Source organism: Ranitomeya variabilis, chromosome 4, assembly GCF_051348905.1.
Source record: "Ranitomeya variabilis isolate aRanVar5 chromosome 4, aRanVar5.hap1, whole genome shotgun sequence".
Taxonomy (NCBI): domain Eukaryota; kingdom Metazoa; phylum Chordata; class Amphibia; order Anura; family Dendrobatidae; genus Ranitomeya; species Ranitomeya variabilis.
Window position 1 is genome coordinate 671,869,864 of NC_135235.1, and position 23,513 is coordinate 671,893,376.

The 23,513-nt window shown below is 45.2% G+C and overlaps 1 protein-coding gene across 5 annotated transcripts in view; it reads right to left on the reverse strand.

Annotated features, from left to right (window-relative positions):
• LOC143766282 (uncharacterized) overlaps nt 1-23,513 on the reverse strand; it is a 57,922-nt gene that overhangs the window by 10,590 nt on the left and 23,819 nt on the right. For all 5 annotated transcript variants that reach the window (XM_077253833.1, XM_077253836.1, XM_077253832.1 and 2 more), the window contains exons 2-7: nt 19,642-19,743; nt 19,324-19,473; nt 19,015-19,194; nt 18,817-18,940; nt 18,637-18,734; nt 18,427-18,517 (exon numbers count right to left, since the gene is read on the reverse strand). In XM_077253833.1, coding sequence (XP_077109948.1) covers nt 18,427-18,517; nt 18,637-18,734; nt 18,817-18,940; nt 19,015-19,194; nt 19,324-19,401 — 571 coding nt within the window. In that variant the 5' untranslated portion in view covers nt 19,402-19,473; nt 19,642-19,743. The remainder of the gene's footprint in view (nt 1-18,426; nt 18,518-18,636; nt 18,735-18,816; nt 18,941-19,014; nt 19,195-19,323; nt 19,474-19,641; nt 19,744-23,513) is intronic.

The window sequence follows — 23,513 nt, forward strand, 5'->3', positions numbered from 1 at the left end:
GGGAGTCGGCAGGTCTCTGCGCTGCTATAGATTTCAGAGGAATTTGCATCCTTGGGTGCACATCGAGCTGGAATAGGCGCTGGTGTTGGCATGCCTCCCTCTGAAACCACTATCATTACACCCTGCTTAGTACTGGAGGAAGAAAAAAAATACTGAAATTCTCAACCAACTACAAGACAGTGGTAGTGAGTAGGGTTGAGCGACTTTCATTTTTTTAAGATCGAGTAGGGTTTTGGGAAACCCGATTTTGTCCAGAGTCGAGTCGAGTGCAGTCGGCCGATTATCGCTAAAAGTCGGGGATCGACCGAAACACGAAACCCAATGCAAGTCAATGGGGAAGCATAGTCGGCAGTGAGTGGAGGCCAGGAAAACACCTACAGTGCCCATTTTAATGCCAAAAACATCCATTCTTGTTTCTGAAGCTTGCCAATCTTAATTAACTGTATAATAATAGTTGGGCATAGGGAATTGGGGGAAAGTTGTGGGGGGAGTAGGGCTGGCTCAAGTTTTTCGTGGGCCCAGGAAATGCGGACTACGTCACGGCGGTGTTGCAGGGAAAGGTAAGTATTTAAACGTTGCAAGTGCTGTGATCCTGAGCAAGCAGGGGGGGGCCCACTCGTTCGCATTGGCACTGGCACAGGGCCCCTCAATTACGGCGGTGTGTTTGCATGGCGGGGGCGCCTCCCACCAGCAGCGACACTTTTGCGTACTCTGAGGGGCCCTGTGCCAGTGACGTCGCCAACGAGTATGCCCCCCCACCTGATGAAGGAACCTGCACTTTCATCTGCACCTTCCTCTTTGTCCCTGTGTAAGGTGGTATAACATGCGGGAAGGGGAACCTTACTTTCAGCAGGGTCAGATTCTGGCTGTGTAGAGTACAAGGGGAATGTAGTGGTCTAGGTCAATGTACCAGCAGACTCATTTAGCAGTGGCTGGGCAATGGGCAGGATGAGGAGGAAACAGATATAGGGCCAAAGAATAAAGTAGGCTAAATGCAGTTCAAAATTGGTAACAGGACTAAACAGGCGGCATTGCTTTGTTCAGTGGAGTAGCAAACCCAAGAGCAGCAGACACTGTTTCAAGGGCCTAACCACACTAGTAGGCCAAATGCAGTTTAATATCTGATAGTATAGGGCGAAAGCCAGAATGTGGAAGCTCAGCTTTGTTCAGTTGAGGACAACACCAGGGAGGGTCAGACACCTTTAGTAGGCCGGAAAAGCCTATTGCATTTTTTAAAATGGTAATTTGGAGCAGAAGGTTGAAGCTCAGCTTTATTTAGTTGAGGACAACACCAGGCAGGGGCACACAGACAGACACCTTTAGTAGGCCGGAAAAGCCTATTGCATTTTTTAAAATGGTAATTTGGAGCAGAAGGTTGAAGCTCAGCTTTATTTAGTTGAGGGCAACACCAGGGAGGGGCAGAAGCCGTTAGTAGGCCCTAACCACCATTTTGTTTTTTAAAAACCACTTAATGAGAGCCGGAAGGTTGAAGCTCAGCTTTATTCAGTTGAGGACAACACCAGGCAGGGGCACACAGACAGACACCTTTAGTAGGCCGGAAAAGCCTATTGCATTTTTTAAAATGGTAATTTGGAGCAGAAGGTTGAAGCTCAGCTTTATTTAGTTGAGGACAACACCAGGCAGGGGCACACAGACAGACACCTTTAGTAGGCCGGAAAAGCCTATTGCATTTTTTAAAATGGTAATTTGGAGCAGAAGGTTGAAGCTCAGCTTTATTTAGTTGAGGGCAACACCAGGGAGGGGCAGAAGCCGTTAGTAGGCCCTAACCACCATTTTGTTTTTTAAAAACCACTTAATGAGAGCCGGAAGGTTGAAGCTCAGCTTTATTCAGTTGAGGACAACACCAGGCAGGGGCACACAGACAGACACCTTTAGTAGGCCGGAAAAGCCTATTGCATTTTTTAAAATGGTAATTTGGAGCAGAAGGTTGAAGCTCAGCTTTATTTAGTTGAGGACAACACCAGGCAGGGGCACACAGACAGACACCTTTAGTAGGCCGGAAAAGCCTATTGCATTTTTTAAAATGGTAATTTGGAGCAGAAGGTTGAAGCTCAGCTTTATTTAGTTGAGGGCAACACCAGGGAGGGGCAGAAGCCGTTAGTAGGCCCTAACCACCATTTTGTTTTTTAAAAACCACTTAATGAGAGCCGGAAGGTTGAAGCTCAGCTTTATTCAGTTGAGGACAACACCAGGCAGGGGCACACAGACAGACACCTTTAGTAGGCCGGAAAAGCCTATTGCATTTTTTAAAATGGTAATTTGGAGCAGAAGGTTGAAGCTCAGCTTTATTTAGTTGAGGACAACACCAGGCAGGGGCACACAGACAGACACCTTTAGTAGGCCGGAAAAGCCTATTGCATTTTTTAAAATGGTAATTTGGAGCAGAAGGTTGAAGCTCAGCTTTATTTAGTTGAGGGCAACACCAGGGAGGGGCAGAAGCCGTTAGTAGGCCCTAACCACCATTTTGTTTTTTAAAAACCACTTAATGAGAGCCGGAAGGTTGAAGCTCAGCTTTATTCAGTTGAGGACAACACCAGGCAGGGGCACACAGACAGACACCTTTAGTAGGCCGGAAAAGCCTATTGCATTTTTTAAAATGGTAATTTGGAGCAGAAGGTTGAAGCTCAGCTTTATTTAGTTGAGGACAACACCAGGCAGGGGCACACAGACAGACACCTTTAGTAGGCCGGAAAAGCCTATTGCATTTTTTAAAATGGTAATTTGGAGCAGAAGGTTGAAGCTCAGCTTTATTTAGTTGAGGGCAACACCAGGGAGGGGCAGAAGCCGTTAGTAGGCCCTAACCACCATTTTGTTTTTTAAAAACCACTTAATGAGAGCCGGAAGGTTGAAGCTCAGCTTTATTCAGTTGAGGACAACACCAGGCAGGGGCACACAGACAGACACCTTTAGTAGGCCGGAAAAGCCTATTGCATTTTTTAAAATGGTAATTTGGAGCAGAAGGTTGAAGCTCAGCTTTATTTAGTTGAGGACAACACCAGGCAGGGGCACACAGACAGACACCTTTAGTAGGCCGGAAAAGCCTATTGCATTTTTTAAAATGGTAATTTGGAGCAGAAGGTTGAAGCTCAGCTTTATTTAGTTGAGGGCAACACCAGGGAGGGGCAGAAGCCGTTAGTAGGCCCTAACCAAAGTTGAAGGCCAAATGCAGTTTAATTTCTGATACTATAGGCCGAAAGCCAGAAGGTGGAAGCTCCGATTTAGACAGTGGAGGACAATTTGAATTAGGGACTGCAGACAGACTTAGTAGGCTGTCCCCTGTGGACCATGCATCCAACACATTAACCCATTGCGCCGTAATGGACACGTAATCTTCCGTGGCCATGCCTACAGGTCCATGCGTCTGTTGTCAGGTGCACCTTTGTACTCACAGATTGCCAGAGTGCATGGACAATGCGGTCTTCTACATGCTGGTGGAGGGTTGGGATGGCTTTTCTCGCAAAAGAAGTGTCGACTGGTTAGCTTGTAGCGTGGTACAGCGTAGTCCATCATGGCCTTATTAATAGTAAATAAAATATATAACTAGGCTCTATGAACTTTTAAATAGGTTCCAGGGGTACACGGGCAGCATTGGTGTGGTCAGTGGAGGAGTATTGCAAGTAGGGGCTGCAGACAGGCTATCAAAGGCCTAAAATACCAAACAGTAGGCACTCATGGCAGTTTTACATCGGTTACATGGATACACAGGCAGGCACTCCAGGCAGCATTGTGGTCAGTGGAGGAGTATTGCAAGTAGGGGCCGCAGACAGGCTATCAAAGGCCTAAAATAACAAACAGTAGGCAGTCATGGCAGTTTTACATCGGTTACATGGATACACAGGCAGGCAATCCAGGCAGCATTGTGGTCAGTGGAGGAGTATTGCAAGTAGGGGCCGCAGACAGGCTATCAAAGGCCTAAAATAACAAACAGTAGGCAGTCATGGCAGTTTTACATCGGTTACATGGATACACAGGCAGGCACTCCAGGCAGCATTGTGGTCAGTGGAGGAGTATTGCAAGTAGGGGCCGCAGACAGGCTATCAAAGGCCTAAAATAACAAACAATAGGCTCATTGCAGTTTTACAGCGGTTACATGGATAGACGGGCAGGCAGCTTGGTGGTGAGTGGAGGAGTATTTAAAGTAGGGACCGCAGACAGGCTTCAAAGGCCTAACATAAGAAAATGGGCTGGCTGTAGGCACTTTATAATTGGTTCCAGGGGTACACGGGCAGCAGTGGTCTGGCCAGTGGAGGACTAGTGGAAGGAGGGACCGCAGACAGGCTTCAAAGGCCTAACATAAAAAAATGGGCTGGCTGTAGGCACTTTATAATTGGTTCCAGGGGTACACGGGCAGCAGTGGTCTGGCCAGTGGAGGACTAGTGGAAGGAGGGACCGCAGACAGGCTTCAAAGGCCTAACATAAAAAAATGGGCTGGCTGTAGGCACTTTATAATTGGTTCCAGGGGTACACGGGCAGCAGTGGTCTGGCCAGTGGAGGACTAGTGGAAGGAGGGACCGCAGACAGGCTTCAAAGGCCTAACATAAAAAAATGGGCTGGCTGTAGGCACTTTATAATTGGTTCCAGGGGTACACGGGCAGCAGTGGTCTGGCCAGTGGAGGACTAGTGGAAGGAGGGACCGCAGACAGGCTTCAAAGGCCTAACATAAAAAAATGGGCTGGCTGTAGGCACTTTATAATTGGTTCCAGGGGTACACGGGCAGCAGTGGTCTGGCCAGTGGAGGACTAGTGGAAGGAGGGACCGCAGACAGGCTTCAAAGGCCTAACATAAAAAAATGGGCTGGCTGTAGGCACTTTATAATTGGTTCCAGGGGTACACGGGCAGCAGTGGTCTGGTCAGTGGAGGACTAGTGGAAGGAGGGACCGCAGACAGGCTTCAAAGGCCTAACATAAAAAAATGGGCTGGCTGTAGGCACTTTATAATTGGTTCCAGGGGTACACGGGCAGCAGTGGTCTGGTCAGTGGAGGACTAGTGGAAGGAGGGACCGCAGACAGGCTTCAAAGGCCTAAAATAACAAACAATAGGCTCATGGCAGTTTTACAGCGGTTACATGGATACACGGGCAGCTTGGTGGTGAGTGGAGGAGTAGTGCAAGGAGTGTCTGTCCCAGTACTCCCAAAATATAAATAGATGTTAATGTCTCGCAAAACAACCAAAACAAAAAAAAAGGTGGCATACTTAGGTACAGGGGTGGGCTCATCTGCTGAGTTTCTGACATAGTAATTTGGCAGTAACTATTTAATGGTGCCAATATAGGACACAGACACAGACTACTTTAAGTTGCATCATAGATGTCTACAAATGTGTATTGTCAGTGCCAGACATTGAATGATGTCAGCGAATAGACTAAAGATTGGTGGAGCTGTGCGACATAATTTTGCATGTGGTAGAGCACATTTTGAGCTGGGGTAGGGGGGAACTCTCTAGAGGCCGGCGGGACCGCCCCAGGGCCCCTCATGTTACAACGGTGTGTCTGATGTTGGGTGCGCACCACCACCGCCAGAGACACTACATTGTACTATGAGGGACCCAGTAGCAATGCCGTCAACCAAAAGCGAGCACACCCACCTCTTCAGACAAACAGCAGTCTCACGGGTGCTTGCGCCAAGTCGCGATACCACGGCCCCGTGTGGGGAGTTTGGCCATTTAGGGAGGTGTAAACATGTCGTATGCTGTACAATCAGCTGCAGCAAATTAGACATTAGAAAAGTAATTCACAGGCAAGAGTCTTTCATAGGAAAGCTAGGTGTCGGCCGGGCAAGGTGGGGCAAAAGATTTCGAAATCCAGTTGTGGTTCATTTTAATGAATGTTAGATCGTCAACATTTTGGGTAGCCAGACGAGTCCTTTTTTCGGTTAATATTGAACCTGCAGCACTGAATACTCTTTCTGATAGGACACTTGCTGCCGGGCAAGCAAGCTCCTGCAATGCATATTCTGCCAATTCTGGCCAGGTGTCTAATTTGGAGGCCCAGTAATCAAATGGGAATGACGGTTGAGGGAGAACATCGATAAGGGATGAAAAATAGTTAGTAACCATACTGGACAAATGTTGTCTCCTGTCACTTTCAATTGATGCAGCAGTACCTGTCCTGTCTGCGGTCATAGCAAAATCACTCCACAACCTGGTCAGAAAACCCCTCTGTCCAACGCCACTTCTGATGTGTGCACCCCTAACACTCCTAGTCTGCTGCCCCCTGGAGCTCGTGTGAGAACGATCACGTGCGCTGTGTGCTGGGAATGCCTGAAGCAAACGGTCAACAAGAATTGATTGTTTGGTTGCTAATATTAGTTCCAAGTTCTCATGTGGCATAATATTTTGCAATTTGCCTTTATAGCGTGGATCAAGGAGGCAGGCCAACCAGTAATCGTCATCGTTCATCATTTTCGTAATGCGTGTGTCCCTTTTTAGGATACGTAAGGCATAATCCGCCATGTGGGCCAAAGTTCCAGTTGTCAAATCTCCGGTTGTGATTGGTTGAGGGGCAGTTGCAGGCAAATCTACGTCACTTGTGTCCCTCAAAAAACCAGAACCCGGCCGTGACACGCAACCAATTTCCTGTGCCCCCGGGAAAGGTTCGGCATTAAAAATATACTCATCCCCATCATCCTCCTCGTCCTCCACCTCCTCTTCGCCCGCTACCTCGTCCTGTACACTGCCCTGACCAGACAATGGCTGACTGTCATCAAGGCTTTCCTCTTCCTCTGGTGCAGACGCCTGCTCCTTTATGTGCGTCAAACTTTGCATCAGCAGACGCATTAGGGGGATGCTCATGCTTATTACGGCGTTGTCTGCACTAACCAGCCGTGTGCATTCCTCAAAACACTGAAGGACTTGACACATGTCTTGTATCTTCGACCACTGCACACCTGACAACTCCATGTCTGCCATCCTACTGCCTGCCCGTGTATCCTCCCACAAATAAATAACAGCACGCCTCTGTTCGCACAGTCTCTGAAGCATGTGCAGTGTTGAGTTCCACCTTGTTGCAACGTCTATGATTAGGCGATGCTGGGGAAGGTTCAAAGACCGCTGATAGGTCTGCATACGGCTGGCGTGTACAGGCGAACGTCGGATATGTGAGCAAAGTGCACGCACTTTGAGGAGCAGGTCGGAGAACCCAGGATAAGTTTTCAATAAGCACTGCACCACCAGGTTTAAGGTGTGAGCCAGGCAAGGAATGTGTTTCAGTTGGGAAAGGGAGATGGCAGCCATGAAATTCCTTCCGTTATCACTCACTACTTTGCCTGCCTCAAGATCTACTGTGCCCAGCCACGACTGCGTTTCTTGTTGCAAGAACTCGGACAGAACTTCCGCGGTGTGTCTGTTGTCGCCCAAGCACTTCATAGCCAATACAGCCTGCTGACGCTTGGCAGTAGCTGGCCCATAATGGGACAACTGGTGTGCAACAGTGTCATCTGCCGATGGAGTGGTTGGCAGACTGCGTTCTGTGGAAGAGCTGTAGCTTCTGCAGGAGGACGAGGAGGAGGAGGAGGAGGGGGTGCGAACGCCTACAGCCAACTGTTTCCTAGACCGTGGGCTAGGCACAACTGTCCCTAAATTGATGTCGCCTGTGGACCCTGCATCCACCACATTCACCCAGTGTGCCGTGATGGACACATAACGTCCCTGGCCATGCCTACTGGTCCATGCATCTGTAGTCAGGTGCACCTTTGTACTCACAGATTGCCTGAGTGCATGGACGATGCGCTGTTTAACATGCTGGTGCAGGGCTGGGATGGCTTTTCTGGAAAAAAAGTGTCGACTGGGTAGCTCGTATCGTGGTTCAGCGTACTCCATCAGGGCTTTGAAAGCTTCGCTTTCAACTAACCGGTAGGGCATCATCTCTAACGAGATTAGTCTAGCTATGTGGGCGTTAAAACCCTGTGTACGCGGATGCGAGGATAAGTACTTCCTTTTTCTAACCAGTGTCTCATGTAGGGTGAGCTGGACTGGAGAGCTGGAGATCGTGGAACTTTCGGGTGTGCCGGTGTACATGGCAGACTGAGAGACGGTTGGAGACGGTATTGTTTCCGCCGGTGCCCTAGATGCAATATTTCCTCCTACAAAACTGGTGGTTCCCTGACCCTGACTGCTTTTGGCTGGCAAAGAAACCTGCACAGATACTGCCGGTGGTGCGGAAAATGGTGGCCTTACAGTGACGGAAGGGATGTTGCGTTGCTGACTAGCTTCATTGGCCGAGGGTGCTACAACCTTGAGGGACGTTTGGTAGTTAGTCCAGGCTTGAAAATGCATGGTGGTTAAGTGTCTATGCATGCAACTAGTATTTAGACTTTTCAGATTCTGACCTCTGCTTAAGCTAGTTGAACATTTTTGACAAATGACTTTGCGCTGATCTGTTGGATGTTGTTTAAAAAAATGCCAGACTGCACTCTTCCTAGACTCGGATCCCTTTTCAGGGATTGCAGACTGAGCTTTAACCGGATGGCAACGCTGTGCTCCAACAGGTTTTGGCTTTGACACGCGTTTTGGGCCAGATACGGGCCCGGCAGATGGAACCTGTTGCGATGTTGATGCCTGCTGCGGCCCCTCCTCCACCTCCGCTTCTGAACTACTGCCGCCTGCACCCTGTTCCCCCAATGGCTGCCAATCGGGGTCAATAACTGGGTCATCTATTACCTCCTCTTCGAGCTCGTGTGCAACTTCGTCTGTGTCACTGTGTCGGTCGGTGGTATAGCGTTCGTGGCGGGGCAACATAGTCTCATCAGGGTCTGATTGTGGATCTGTACCCTGAGAGGGCAATGTGGTGGTCTGAGTCAAAGGAGCAGCATAGTACTCTGGCTGTGGCTGTGCATCAGTGCACTCCATGTCAGAATATACTTGTAATGGGCATGGCCTGTTAAATGTTTCACTTTCTAAGCCAGGGACGGTATGTGTAAAGAGCTCCATGGAGTGACCCGTTGTGTCGCCTGCTGCATCCTTCTCTCTTGTTGTAGTTTTTGCTGAGGAGGACAAGGAAGCGACTTGTCCCTGACCGTGAACATCCACAAGCGACGCGCTGCTTTTACATTTACCAGTTTCGTAAGAGGAGGCAAAAGAGCTAGAGGCTGAGTCTGCAATGTAAGCCAAAACTTGCTGTTGCTGCTCCGCCTTTAAAAGCGGTTTTCCTACTCCCAGAAAAGAGAGCGTTCGAGGCCTTGTGTAGCCTGACGACGAAACTGGCTCCACAGCTCCAGACTTAGGTGGAATATTTTTATCCCCACGACCACCTGATGCTCCACTACCACTACCATCATTACCAGCTGACAATGAACGCCCACGACGACCTCTTGCACCAGACTTCCTCATTGTTTTAAAATCTTAACCAAAGTAACTTTATTTGTTGCTGTCAAACAACTTACACGGTGAGCTATAACTTCAGTATGATTTCAATATCCCTTAACAGGTTGGTGAGACCACAAGGAAAATCAGGCACAATGTTACACACTCTGTTTTCTGTGGCACAAAATCACAGAGATGACACACACGCAGGACTGTCACTCAAGCACTAATGTCAATATTAATCTCCCACCTAATTTATTTATTTTTTTTTCTCAGGGAGACTTTAGAAACCAAATAATATTAAAAAAAAAAAAAAAAAAAGGCTTTCTATGGCCCACAATTAGAGAGAGAGAGGTGGCACACCCAGGAGTCAAGACTGGCACACAAGCTGAAAGGGCAATATTACTCTCCCACTGTTTTTTTATGTATTTTTTGTTTTTTAAGGGAGACTTTAGAAACCCAATAATATTTAAAAAAAAAAAATAAATAGGCTTTCTATGGCCCAAGGAATGAGAGGGAGAGAGGTGGCACACCCAGGAGTCAAGACTGGCACACAAGCTGAAAGGGCAATATTACTCTCCCACTGTTTTTTTATGTATTTTTTGTTTTTTAAGGGAGACTTTAGAAACCCAATAATATTTTTTAAAAAAAATAAATAGGCTTTCTATGGCCCACTGAATGAGAGGGAGAGAGGTGGCACACCCAGGAGTCAAGACTGGCACACAAGCTGAAAGGGCAATATTACTCTCCCACTGTTTTTTTATGTATTTTTTGTTTTTTAAGGGAGACTTTAGAAACCCAATAATATTTTAAAAAATAAATAAATAGGCTTTCTATGGCCCACTGAATGAGAGGGAGAGAGGTGGCACACCCAGGAGTCAAGACTGGCACACAAGCTGAAAGGGCAATATTACTCTCCCACTGTTTTTTTATGTATTTTTTGTTTTTTAAGGGAGACTTTAGAAACCCAATAATATTTAAAAAAATAAATAAATAGGCTTTCTATGGCCCACTGAATGAGAGGGAGAGAGGTGGCACACCCAGGAGTCAAGACTGGCACACAAGCTGAAAGGGCAATATTACTCTCCCACTGTTTTTTTATGTATTTTTTGTTTTTTAAGGGAGACTTTAGAAACCCAATAATATTTAAAAAAATAAATAAATAGGCTTTCTATGGCCCACTGAATGAGAGGGAGAGAGGTGGCACACCCAGGAGTCAAGACTGGCACACAAGCTGAAAGGGCAATATTACTCTCCCACTGTTTTTTTATGTTTTTTTTTTTTTTTTTCAGGGAGACTTTAGAAACCAAATAATATTAAAAAAACAAAAAAAAAAATAGCCTTTCTATGGCCCACTGAATGAGAGAGAGAGGTGGCACACCCAGGAGTCAAGACTGGCACACAAGCTGAAAGGGCAATATTACTCTCCCACTGTTTTTTTATGTATTTTTTGTTTTTTAAGGGAGACTTTAGAAACCCAATAATATTTTAAAAAAAAAATAAATAGGCTTTCTATGGCCCACTGAATGAGAGGGAGAGAGGTGGCACACCCAGGAGTTAAGACTGGCACACAAGCTGAAAGGGCAATATTACTCTCCCACTGTTTTTTTATGTATTTTTTGTTTTTTAAGGGAGACTTTAGAAACCCAATAATATTTAAAAAAAAAAATAAATAGGCTTTCTATGGCCCACTGAATGAGAGGGAGAGAGGTGGCACACCCAGGAGTCAAGACTGGCACACAAGCTGAAAGGGCAATATTACTCTCCCACTGTTTTTTTATGTATTTTTTGTTTTTTAAGGGAGACTTTAGAAACCCAATAATATTTAAAAAAATAAATAAATAGGCTTTCTATGGCCCACTGAATGAGAGGGAGAGAGGTGGCACACCCAGGAGTCAAGACTGGCACACAAGCTGAAAGGGCAATATTACTCTCCCACTGTTTTTTTATGTTTTTTTTTTTTTTTTAAGGGAGACTTTAGAAACTCAATAATATTTTTAAAAAAAAATAAATAGGCTTTCTATGGCCCACTGAATGAGAGGGAGAGAGGTGGCACACCCAGGAGTCAAGACTGGCACACAAGCTGAAAGGGCAATATTACTCTCCCACTGTTTTTTTATGTATTTTTTGTTTTTTAAGGGAGACTTTAGAAACCCAATAATATTTAAAAAAAAAAATAAATAGGCTTTCTATGGCCCACTGAATGAGAGGGAGAGAGGTGGCACACCCAGGAGTCAAGACTGGCACACAAGCTGAAAGGGCAATATTACTCTCCCACTGTTTTTTTATGTTTTTTTTTTTTTTTTCAGGGAGACTTTAGAAACCAAATAATATAAAAAAAAACAAAAAAAAAATAGCCTTTCTATGGCCCACTGAATGAGAGAGAGAGGTGGCACACCCAGGAGTCAAGACTGGCACACAAGCTGAAAGGGCAATATTACTCTCCCACTGTTTTTTTAGGTTTTTTTTTTTTTTTCAGGGAGACTTTAGAAACCAAATAATATTAAAAAAAAAAAATAATAAATAAATAGGCTTGCTATAGCCCACTGAATGAGAGATAGCACACACAGCAGTGACACACAAGCCCTGACTGAGGCCAATATTTTTCTCCCACTGATTGATGTAGTGTTTTTGTGTTGAGGTAGAATTTAGAACACAAATCACGGAAAAAATAAATAGGCTTTCTATGGCCCACTCAGTGAGAGATGGCACACACAGGGATGGCACTGTAGCAGAAATGCCAATCTTAATCTCCCACAAAAAAAACAAAAAAAAAACAGGGACTGTCCTACAATTACTATCTCCCTGCAGTAATCTAAGCCAGGTATGGCAGGCAGCAATAGGAGTGGACTGATGCACAAATTAAATAAAAAGTGTGGACAAACAAAAAAGATAGCTGTGCAGAAAGGAAGGAACAAGAGGATATGTGCTTTGAAAAAAGCAGTTGGTTTCCACAGTGGCGTACACACAGCAATACAGCTATCACGGAGCCTTCTAGGGCAGCCCAATGAGCTACAGCGCTGAGGGGGAAAAAAAAAAAAAATAGCTTCCACAGTCCCTGCACACCGAAGGTGGTGTTGGACAGTGCAAATCGCTGCAGCACAAGCGGTTTGGTGGTTAGTGGACCCTGCCTAACGCTCTCCCTGCTTCTGACGAAGCGGCAGCAACCTGTCCCTAAGCTCAGATCAGCAGCAGTAAGATGGCGGTCGGCGGGAACGCCCCTTTATAGCCCCTGTGACGCCGCAGACAGCAAGCCAATCACTGCAATGCCCTTCTCTAAGATGGTGGGGACCAGGATCTATGTCATCACGCTGCCCACACTCTGCGTTCACCTTCATTGGCTGAGAAATGGCGCTTTTCGCGTCATTGAAACGCGACTTTGGCGCGAAAGTCGCGTACCGCATGGCCGACAAGCACAGGGGTCGGATCGGGTTTCATGAGACGCCGACTTAGCCAAAAGTCGGCGACTTTTGAAAATGATCGACCCGTTTCGCTCAACCCTAGTAGTGAGTAAGTAGTGGTGCTGGCAAATACAAGTAAATCCTCACACAATGTCTTTTTCAGGTAGATTTTGACCGGAATTCGCCTAATAAAAGGACCTCGCAAAAGCTGCCCATAAAATGAGCATAATACACAGCAATGTAAAAAAGGCATAGCTCTGCAAATGTTCCATCTTTTGTCACGTCTTTTAACCATTTCAGTATTTGTAAAAAAGCCTTGGACATGGTAATCAGGATTGTCCATATAAAATACAAAGGTGCCTAAGATGACAAGAATAACTCCGATATATTGCCACCATTAGGTGGTAATATCATCTGGTCAACATGTCTTCGTGTAATTTCAATACAGTGTGTAAACGGAAAATAATCAGGATGTCGTTATCCTTTATAAGCATATTGTAGGGAAAGAACACATTGATGAATACAGTTCTTCCTACACAAGGCGAGACATCGTGTCCTCAGGATTAGTGGGGGAGATATATAGCTGAAGTCCCAAAATGGGGTATAAAAGTACCAAAGTGGGAAATAAGGGTGGAAGAGAGATTATGGGAGATGGAGAGACTGAAAGAAGGTTTGAATTGATGGATGGGTCCCTGAAAGAAATAGGCCATACCAAGGACATTGCAAGGAGATGAGGGTCACACCAAGGTCGCTTAACCAGGAGGCATGACATGAAGGGTTTCTTTCTGGTAACTATGACATTATGTGAATGAATGTACGCTTATGGAATGTAGGGGTCCTTGGTTTAATATTGTAATAATCTTGTTAAAGGTTTTTTTTTATCAATTGTATGCTTCACATTTGATTCTGGATATAAAATCATATTTGTATATACACCTTTGTTGGTGTGCTTTCTTTGCTGACCGTCCCCAAGAATCTATGTAGGGATATCGTAGTCGTGCGATATTCTTATCATTTCATATTGGTGTTGTCTTACCTTTGTCATCCGATATTGATATTGTTCGTGATAATTGTGTTTCTTACATAATGACCTGAAATTCTCCCCAGATGTCAGTAACAACCCATCCAATCCACACAAGCAAAGAAATCAAACCATAAATGGCCATAAATCATGGTGTAATAATGAGAAGTTACACAGGAAAAAAAAATATTAAACACATGGAGAAAGAGAGGTGCCAAAATCCATGGAAGGGCATAACACCAACTGAAATTAATCAGTAATTAGAAAGCAATTCTGCCACTTAGTAAAAAATTATATCAGCTGGTTCAACTGATAGACTATAAAAAGATGTCTCATTACTAAAGTGCCACGGAATAAACATCTCATGATGATTAAAACCAGTGAGCTGTCTCAAGACCTTTGCAACATTATCGCTGCAAAACAGTGACGGCAATGGTTACAGAAGAATTTCCAAACTACTCGGGCAGCACGGTGGCTTTGTGGTTAGTACTGCGCTGGAGTCCTGGGTTCAAATCCCACCAACGACAACATCTGCAAGAAGTTTGTATGTTCTCCCGTGTTTGCGTGGGTTTCCTCCGGGCACTCCGATTTCCTCCAACATTCCAAAGACATACTAATAGGGAATTTAGATTGTGAGCCCCATCGGGGACAGCGATGATAATGTGTGCACTGCGGAATATGTTAGTGCTATATAAATAAAAGATTATTATTACTGAAGGTTCCAGTCAGCACTGTTGTGGCCATAAACCAGAAATGGAAAGAACAATTTCACCATAATGACCAGATGCTCTCTGCAAGATTTAAGACATAAGAGTGAAAAGAGTTATCTGTAGAGTTGTCTAAAGGTACCGTTACACTAAACGACTTACCAACGATCACGACCAGCGATACGACCTGGCCGTGATTGTTGGTAAGTCGTTGTGTGGTCGCTGGGGAGCTGTCACACAGACAGCTCTCTCCAGCGACCAACGATCAGGGGAACGACTTTGGCATCGTTGAAACTGTCTTCAACGATGCCGAAGTCCCCCTGCAGCACCCAGGTAACCAGGGTAAACATCGGGTTACTAAGTGCAGGGCCGCGCTTAGTAACCCGATATTTACCCTGGTTACCATTCTAAAAGTTAAAAAAAACAAAACACTACATACTCACATTCTGATGTCTGTCACGTCCCCCAGCGTCCACAGGGTTAAAACTGCTTTCGGCAGGAGCGCTGGTAATGCACGCGCTGCTGCCGAGAGCTTCCCTGCACTGAATGTGTCAGCGGCAGCGCCGGCAGTAACAGCGGTGACGTCACTGCTGTGCTCTGCTTTACGGCCGGCGCTGACACAGTCAACCCTGTGGACGCCGGGGGACGTGACAGACATCAGAATGTGAGTATGTAGTGTTTTTTTTTTTTTTAACTTTTACAATGGTAACCAGGGTAAATATCGGGTTACTAAGCGCGGCCCTGCACTTAGTAACCCGATATTTACCCTGGTTACAAGTGAACACATCGCTGGATCAGCGTCACACACGCCGATCCAGAAATGACAGCGGGTGATCAGCGACCAAAAAAAGGTCCTGATCATTCCCATCGAACAACAATCTCCCAGCAGAGGCCTGATCGTTGGTCGCTGTCACACATAACGAGATCGTTAGCGGGATCGTTGCTTACGTCACCAAAAGCGTGACGTTGCAACGATATCGTTAACGATATCGTTATGTGTGACTCAGCCTTAAGAGCCAAGGACCACCTGTGGAGAGCTACAGAAAGATCTGGAATCAGCAGATACAATTGTTTTCAAAGAATACGATACGTAATGCCCTCAACCTTCATGGAGTGTATGCACGCTCACCACGCAAGACTCCATTGTTGAACAAAAATAATGTTCAAGCATGTTTAAAGTTTGCTCAATAACATTTACACAAGCCTGTGAAATAGTGGGAGAATAAAGTCTGTTCATATGAGACTAAAATTCAATTCGTTGAATGCCATAATACCACTATTTTTGGAGGCCAAAAGGCACTGAATACCCCCCCAAACACCACACCAACAGTGAAGTTTGAAGGTGGGAACATCACGGTGAGGGGCTGTTTTTGTTAGCAGATGGCACATGAGTCGCCCGTCATGGCAGTGGGGTACTTGGTACTGGGTCCGTTACTTAAAGGGATGTGTCACGGTGACGGCGACCCGGTCTGTGGCCCTGGGTGCCCATGTTAAAGGGAAGGTCTTTAAAGGGTTTTTTGAAATTAGGAAAGTTCGTGACGTCACCTGTGGTATTCGGTCAGTGGGGACCGACACTGCTTAAAGGGGTCCTCTGGGGTGATGTTATGGCAGCCGGATGGTATAACTTCCCACAGGTGAAGTAGGTCCCCAGGGTTCCCGATGAATAGATGGAGAATGGTGAGTGGTGCAGTAAAGAACGAAGGACACAGTTGTGCAGTCTTTTACATGGTTTACTGATGGTAGCAGGTAGCCACAGTCCAGGGCACCAGGTCACAGGTACAGACAGGGTCCAGCCGGCTTGGAAGCGAGTCCAGAGTCCAGGTTTATCAGGTGGAATTAAAAGCTTTCCTTCTAGCACTGTGTTGTTATAGTTCCTTACGGCCTATGGCTTTGTAGCAAGGTCCTCTCAGTTATCTCTGTCCTTCGTTGAACTGGGACACAAACCCGTATCACAGGTGACTCGAGCATTTTTACAGGGTCTCTATCACAACCCGGGCTCTATGTGTCACTGTGTCTCCTGGGTGTTAGGGCGAACAGGTGATGTATAATCCAGCTCTCCAGCCGGTTTCTGCTATGTGTCTTAGAGTCCCACAAAAGCCTCGGTCTTCCAGCTACCGGTGTCTGCACTCAATCAGGGATGTAGCCCAGACCCAGCTATTCTCCCCTGTTGTCACTCTCCTGTGCTTTGCTCTCCGGCACGTTAGCTAAAAGCTGTTCTTCCTTCTGTATCTCGCCATCTAGGAGCTACAGCACTTCAGGCTGTACGGCCCCTTCCCTCATCCTTCTGCCACCAACTGACTAAATCTTCCCAACTGCCTAGCAACTAACTCCTCCTTCCGACCAAAGACAGAGCAGCTCCCCTGATTTTGGCCTGAAGTCAGAATGGCGTTATATGTGATAGTTACCTGTTAAAAGGAATCCTCCATCGCTTCCAAGCGTGACATCACTCTCCCCATGAGGAAAGCAATGCCAATGTGACAACCAGGACCCTGGAGCATCACACACAGGCAAACTTCATATAATTGAAGGAAGGATTGATGGATAAATGTACTGAGACATTCTTGATAAAAATCTACTGCCATCTACCAGGATAATGAAGATGAAATGAGAGTGGACATTTCAGCAAGACAATGATCCCAAACATACAGCCAAGGAAACTCTGAATTGGTTTCAGAGAAAGAAAATAAAGCTACTGGAATGACCCAGGCGTCTCGAAGCAGTCATTGTACAAAAGCCTTTGTTGGTAAAGTATTAAATACATATCATTAAGCGTTGTCAATACTTTTTCCCTGTGTCATTTCTCATTATTACACATAACTTAAATTTATGGACATCTGTGGATTGATTTATTTGATTTCTTTGCCTGTGTGGATTGGGTGGGTTGTTACCAACATCTGGTAAGAATTTCATGTCAAAGCACCTTTAGAGATTAATTTACTTAGTAAATTGGTGACGTGTTTAATACTTAATTCACCCGCTGTAAGTTGCCCCTTCTGGGGCCCTTACTGGTATAGGTCTCCCAACCAGGGCCCCTTCATTGTAAAATGTCCCCCATCCTGAGCTCATACTAGTATATACGTCCTCCATCCTGGGCCCAACCTTTAATATATGTCCCTCATCCTGGCATATAGGTCTCTCATCATGGTATACATGTCCCTCATTCTGAGCCCCTTCCTAGTACATATGCTGAGTGGCACCATGCTGCAAACCAAAAGATAATGAAATCTTGATATAGGAATAAACAGGCCATGACTATGTCGTGAAGCATTGGGAGAGTCACATCATGAGGCAACAGTCCATAACCACATGAAAAAATAGAGGTTCAAACAAAGCCAAGAGGCAACAGGCCACATAAACCCACGAGGCAGCAGGCTAAACTAAATCAAGCTTCATGGCCAAAGGCTAAATCATGCTATTACGCTAAAAGCTAAACCAAGTTAAAAAGTTGAATGCTAACACAAGCAACGATCCAAATGGCTGAACTAATCAAAGCCAAAACATCAAACACTAAATCAAGCCATGAGGAAATAATTCTAAATCAAACCAAACATAAGGCATCAGGTCAAACACCAGACGTTGTGAAGTGCTGGATTCAATATATCAAGACTGCTCCAAGTTAATGTTAGTACCCCAGAGCCCAATACACTCCATGCAATCCCTCCTGTGGCAGCTCTAGAACATCTCTAAGGGTGTTTGATTCAGGTTTGTACAAACTACATGCTGCTCATTACAAAGGACAAGAAGACCAATGAAGGATAAAGTGAGAGGTGACCTTAGGTTTTGCTTTCTATAGAGTGATAGGGCGAAGCGCTCTCTCATGGATGCCAGGGAAAAGTGCTCATGCAAATATGAAATGAGTCAGGATTTAAAGCTGGAAGCTATAGAGAATGGCCATCTGATCCCTACATTTTCAAAATGTCTTTTTTGGGGGTATATTATTTTATGTTCTCTATTTTATCACACAGTGGTTACTACACACCTGGGTGGTTGTCTGTAGGAATCTCCTCTTTACACCGCTCATCACTCCTCACATATGTCTCTGTAGTATTAATATGGGTCAGATCTTCACCCTGAAACAAATATTGCAAAAGTTACATAATACTGGTGAATAAAACAAGACTGAGCACAAGACCTTCACAGCCGTCTACACATCATAGGGGAGATCTCATGACACCTTCTCTCCATCTACCTTATCATCCTGAGGAACATTGGGATCTTCTTGTTTACAGTCCTGTGGAAGAATAAGATGGGGACATCTCTCTGGTGTTGTCGTCTTACTGGATAGAACTAGAGGAAACACATACAGGGACTAAATCATTCTTTACATACAGATAATTATAGGCCGTGTGTATTTAGTCCGGTCTATTACCTGATGATGTGAGGGGTTGGCGAAACTCCATCATGACATCCTTGTACACATCTTTGTGTCCTTCTAAATACTCCCACTCATCCATGGAGAAATAAACAGCGACATCCAGACACCTTATAGGAACCTGACACAAACAATGACACGGTCATCACCCCAATCCCTTCATAGCGTTACTGTATAATGTCCCAGCAGTGTCACCTCTCCAGTCAGCAGCTCAATCATCTTGTAGGCGAGTTCTAGGATCTTCTGATCATTGATGTCCTCATGTATCAGGAGGTGAGATGGAGGCCCTGCGATTGTGCTCAGAGGTCTTCCCCATCCCTCAGACACAGGGTCCTGACAGCACTCACTAGAGGTCTTCTTCACTACTGTGTAATCCTGGTTATGGAGAAACACATTAATAAATCTCACTACAGACATTTCCAGAGTCCTCACCTCTCCAGTTCTGTCCATCTGTTATTCCCATAGATAAGAATGATGTAATGTGACGTCATCAGAATCTCTCACCTCTCCAGTAAGCCGGAAGAGTATCTTTAGGGTGAGATGTAATATCCTCTCTGCCACCTTGTTCATGTCCATATCCATCCTTGATAGGTCAATTAAGAAAATTATCTTCTACTGAAGATCTTCACTGAGAGGATCCAATATTGTAAATACCTAAATTGCAAGATGATGAGCCGGATAAGATGAGATGAGGGAGGTAAGATGTCACTTATTCACATTATACCACACCTGGTTCTGTCTAGTTCTGTGTGTCATGCCTCTTGCAAAGCAGAATAAAACAGCAACAGCAAGCTGGAGGAAATTGCATGAGCAAAACCTTACCTTACTGGACGACCTCAAAGCCATAACTGAATGCTGCTCCGTACACACAAAATTAATTTTTTACAAGTGGATTTTGGTCTTCTGCATGAAGATGTCCAGAACCTAAGAGAGGGGGATGTCAAATGTGGAGAACTGAGTCTTTAATCTCAAGAATCTAGTTACACCACTCAGAGCGAGAATTTAATGTTTAATAACTGCTTCTGTTTCTCAAAAAATCTGATGAAGGATCTTGCAAACCGCCTGAGTAGATCTAACTTCAAACTGATTGGGTTCCCAGAAGATGTCAAATGCAATTTGTGTTCTGAAGCTTTATTCAGGAATACTTATGGGGCTGATCCTTCCTCCCCTTTCAAAGTTGATGGCCAAGAAGTCCAAGTGTTTATCAGCTTCTCCTTGGAAGCGCAGAGGCGGCTACGAAAATTCACACAGGCCAAAAGAAAGTTGTGATCCAAACAACTCAATTATACAATGCTATAACCAGCTAAACTGAAGTTTGCTAAGGACAATTGCTCTCATTTCTTTGAAAGGCTGGAAGATCTCATTAATTGGCTGAAACAAAATTATTTACCAGAACATCCTAGCAGTTGCTTTCTGTCAAATCCCGCTGGACTATGGTTCTTTTTGGAAACATTAGGTTAAATTATAACTTGGTTTGGTGCTCAGAGATAGTATGTCCCTGTTTTTTTCTACATAGAATGCTATTGTTCCCTTGCTTTCCCCATGGTGTGACCACTGTATGAGGGTCTCAATCTTTTTCACAGGTCCAAATGGCTAATACTAAGTTTAAAGTTGTCTCTTGGAATGTGACAGGCATGTTGCCACAAGTGTGTCCTGCCAACCTGAGAGATCTGGGGGTAGAAGATCACTGTGTATTCTTCCATTTAGTCTGAGGGTTTGGATCCCAAATTAAAGGGCCACTGTCGCCCCCTCCAGCCGTTATAAACTAAAAGAGCCACCTTGTGCAGCAGTAATGCTGCATTCTAACAAGGTGGCTCTTTTAGTTTTAGGTTCAAGTATACCCCAAAAAACGCGATTTGATACTTAGCCATAATTGGTGTCCTCCTCCTCTAGCAATCGCCGGGCAAGAAGCAACTTTGGAAACTTGCCTGCTAGGTGGTGTGTGTTGTGTCTAGGTGTGTTATTTATGGGTCTTGATCTGATAATAAATTGGGGGTGATCTTTACCCACCTAGCAGGCAAGTTTCCAAAGTTGCTTCTTGCCCGGCGATTGCTAGAGGAGGAGGAGGCACGATCTGTATATTGTATCCAGAAGCAGTAAGGCGGGGGACCGGGCTGACAGGATGCAACACGCTGTGCGCATGCCCAGGAATACCAGCCCCGCACTGTGCATAATGCATAACACAGTGTGGGGCGGGGATTCCAAAGGTGGGGGCCGCACTGCCCACGCAGGCGCAGTGTGAAAGCCTGGCTTGGACGGCAGACGGCCAGAGCTTACTGCGTCTGCGCAGAACAGTACTACACAGCGCAGGCGCCGGTTTGAAAACGTAAACAGCGCTGAGGGGGCGGCGCAGAAAGACCAAGAAGATGTGAGTGACGGCAGAAGAGCGTTTCGAGCTGGGGAGGGAGGACCAGCCTACGTGGCTAGAGACACCAATTATGGCTAAGTATCAAATCGCGTTTTTTGGGGTATACTTGAACCTAAAACTAAAAGAGCCACCTTGTTAGAATGCAGCATTACTGCTGCACAAGGTGGCTCTTTTAGTTTATAACGGCTGGAGGGGGGTGACAGTGGCCCTTTAAATGAATTTGGTTGCCTTTGCTACTGAAGAGGTTAAAGACCCTTTCTATGCTGGTCAGAAACATGCAGCTCCATTTCAGCTGCTTCTGATCTGGTTGTTAACTCTTCTTATAAAACCAGGCCAGACTCTCTTTGTTCTGCCAATGAAAGCTCTGCTTTCTTGCGCTTGGGAGATGCAGTGCTGAATAGGAGTTCATTGTTGTGATTGGAGAATCATCTTCCTATGCTGTGTGCTAAAGCTAAGTTGTTGAAGTTTGGAGTTGTGATGTTCTGTAGTTTGCTGTTGTGTGTGTTTATCTCCAGATCCCTTTTCCCATTCAGTTTATTTCTCCCTGTCCCTATCTTCATCCCTATTGTTGGTTAGTGCTTTTGTATTGTAGAGGTTTTCTGTTATCCCTGTTTTGTCTTTGTGTCTTTTTCACCTTTAATTTCTGTCTCATGCCTCATGGGGTAGTGAAGGGGCAGATTAGGGTTTTTACAGGAGCATAGTAAGGGCGGAGACTTGGGCCTCTCTTCCTTTAAGAGTACACCCAGGACAGGGATAGTTAGGGTCCCAGCTCTAGGGACAGTTTGAGGCCCCTCTTCCTTACTGAAGACCGTAACATCATGACACATGAACTCTAAATTTAAAACAGCACTGGTATTCAACATTCTTAAAACTAACTCCCCTCAGAACATATACTGGCAAGAGAAAGATTTACCGATGTCTAAGATATTGGCGTATAAATGCGTCTTCGTTGACTCAATTTACCATGCCACATACACCAATTGCTCTAGAGGTGTTATATTAGTGGCGAAAATGGCACAACTTGTATGTGACTGGATTTACACTAACCTAGAAGTCCCAGATCTCATTCTCCATGCTACCTTCCATAGATGTCCCCTAGCTTTAGATAATTTATAGTAACCATTTCCTGCAGAGCTACAAATCTTGCATGAAGGTTGTTAAATTGGATCTGACCCCCAGTAATATTATTAGGAGATTTTAACCGTGTACTATATTCTGTCAGGCATGGGCTTAGACATATCAACCCACCATCTCCACATTTATCCAACTGGGCTTCCGCATACTCACTGCAGAAGGTGTGGAGACTGCTGCACCCACATGATGTGATGTAGTCTTGTCATTTTGCAACACAACATTTTCCCGTATTGTTAGGTTATCTAGCAAGGAGGGACACTATACTCACTTTTGTAGCTGTTGCGGATATGAATGGTATCATTGTTTCTGAACTTTTTGATGTATACTCAGCTTTAGTAGAGTCTTACAAGTCTTTATATACCTCTAGGCTAGCCCGATCAGATGAAGAATTAGTGACATACTTGGAAGCCAGCTCCTTTCCAGGTCTCTCCCTGGACAGTGTAGCTTTGTTCTATGGACACCAAACTGAAAAGGATGTGATTGACGCAATCATGTCCTTTCCCAGCAGAATATACCAGGAAACTAATGGTTTTCCTACCAAGTGATACAATCAAAATATAGATTTTTTTTGGCCACTAAATCTGTACAATTCTTTGCTATAACCTAGATTGGCACTGGATTCTTTATGGAAAGCCCTGATAGTCTTGATCCCTAAGCCTGGTAAGGACCCTACTGATTGTGGGTTTTCTAAAACCATTTCACTCCTACATAATGATATTAAAGAGGTTTTCCACTACATTTTCATTGATGACCTATCCTAAGAATAGGTAATCAGTGTCTGATCAGCCAGAATCCGACACCCGGCACCCCCGCCGATCAGCCGTCAATGGTGTCGGAGGTGGCAGCAGCCAAAAGTACTCACTTGCAGAGCTGCTCTGCTTTCTGATAGTGGTCGAGGCAGAGTACAACACATCCGCCTCCTATTCAAATTAAAGGGAGGAGGTTGTGTAGTACCTTGTGGCGGCCACTACCAGAAGATGGCCAGCTCCGCAAGTGAGTAATTCCAGCCAGCAGTCGCCGCCACCACCGAAAGCTGCCGATAGGTGGGGGTGCCGGGTGTTTGACCCCAGCCGATCAGACGATAATGACCTATCCTAAGGATAATTAGTGTACAACCGCTTTAAGATTTTATTCTGAAAACCTGGATCAGTGGGATTCTTGCTGAAATTATATATGCAAAACCATCAGACTT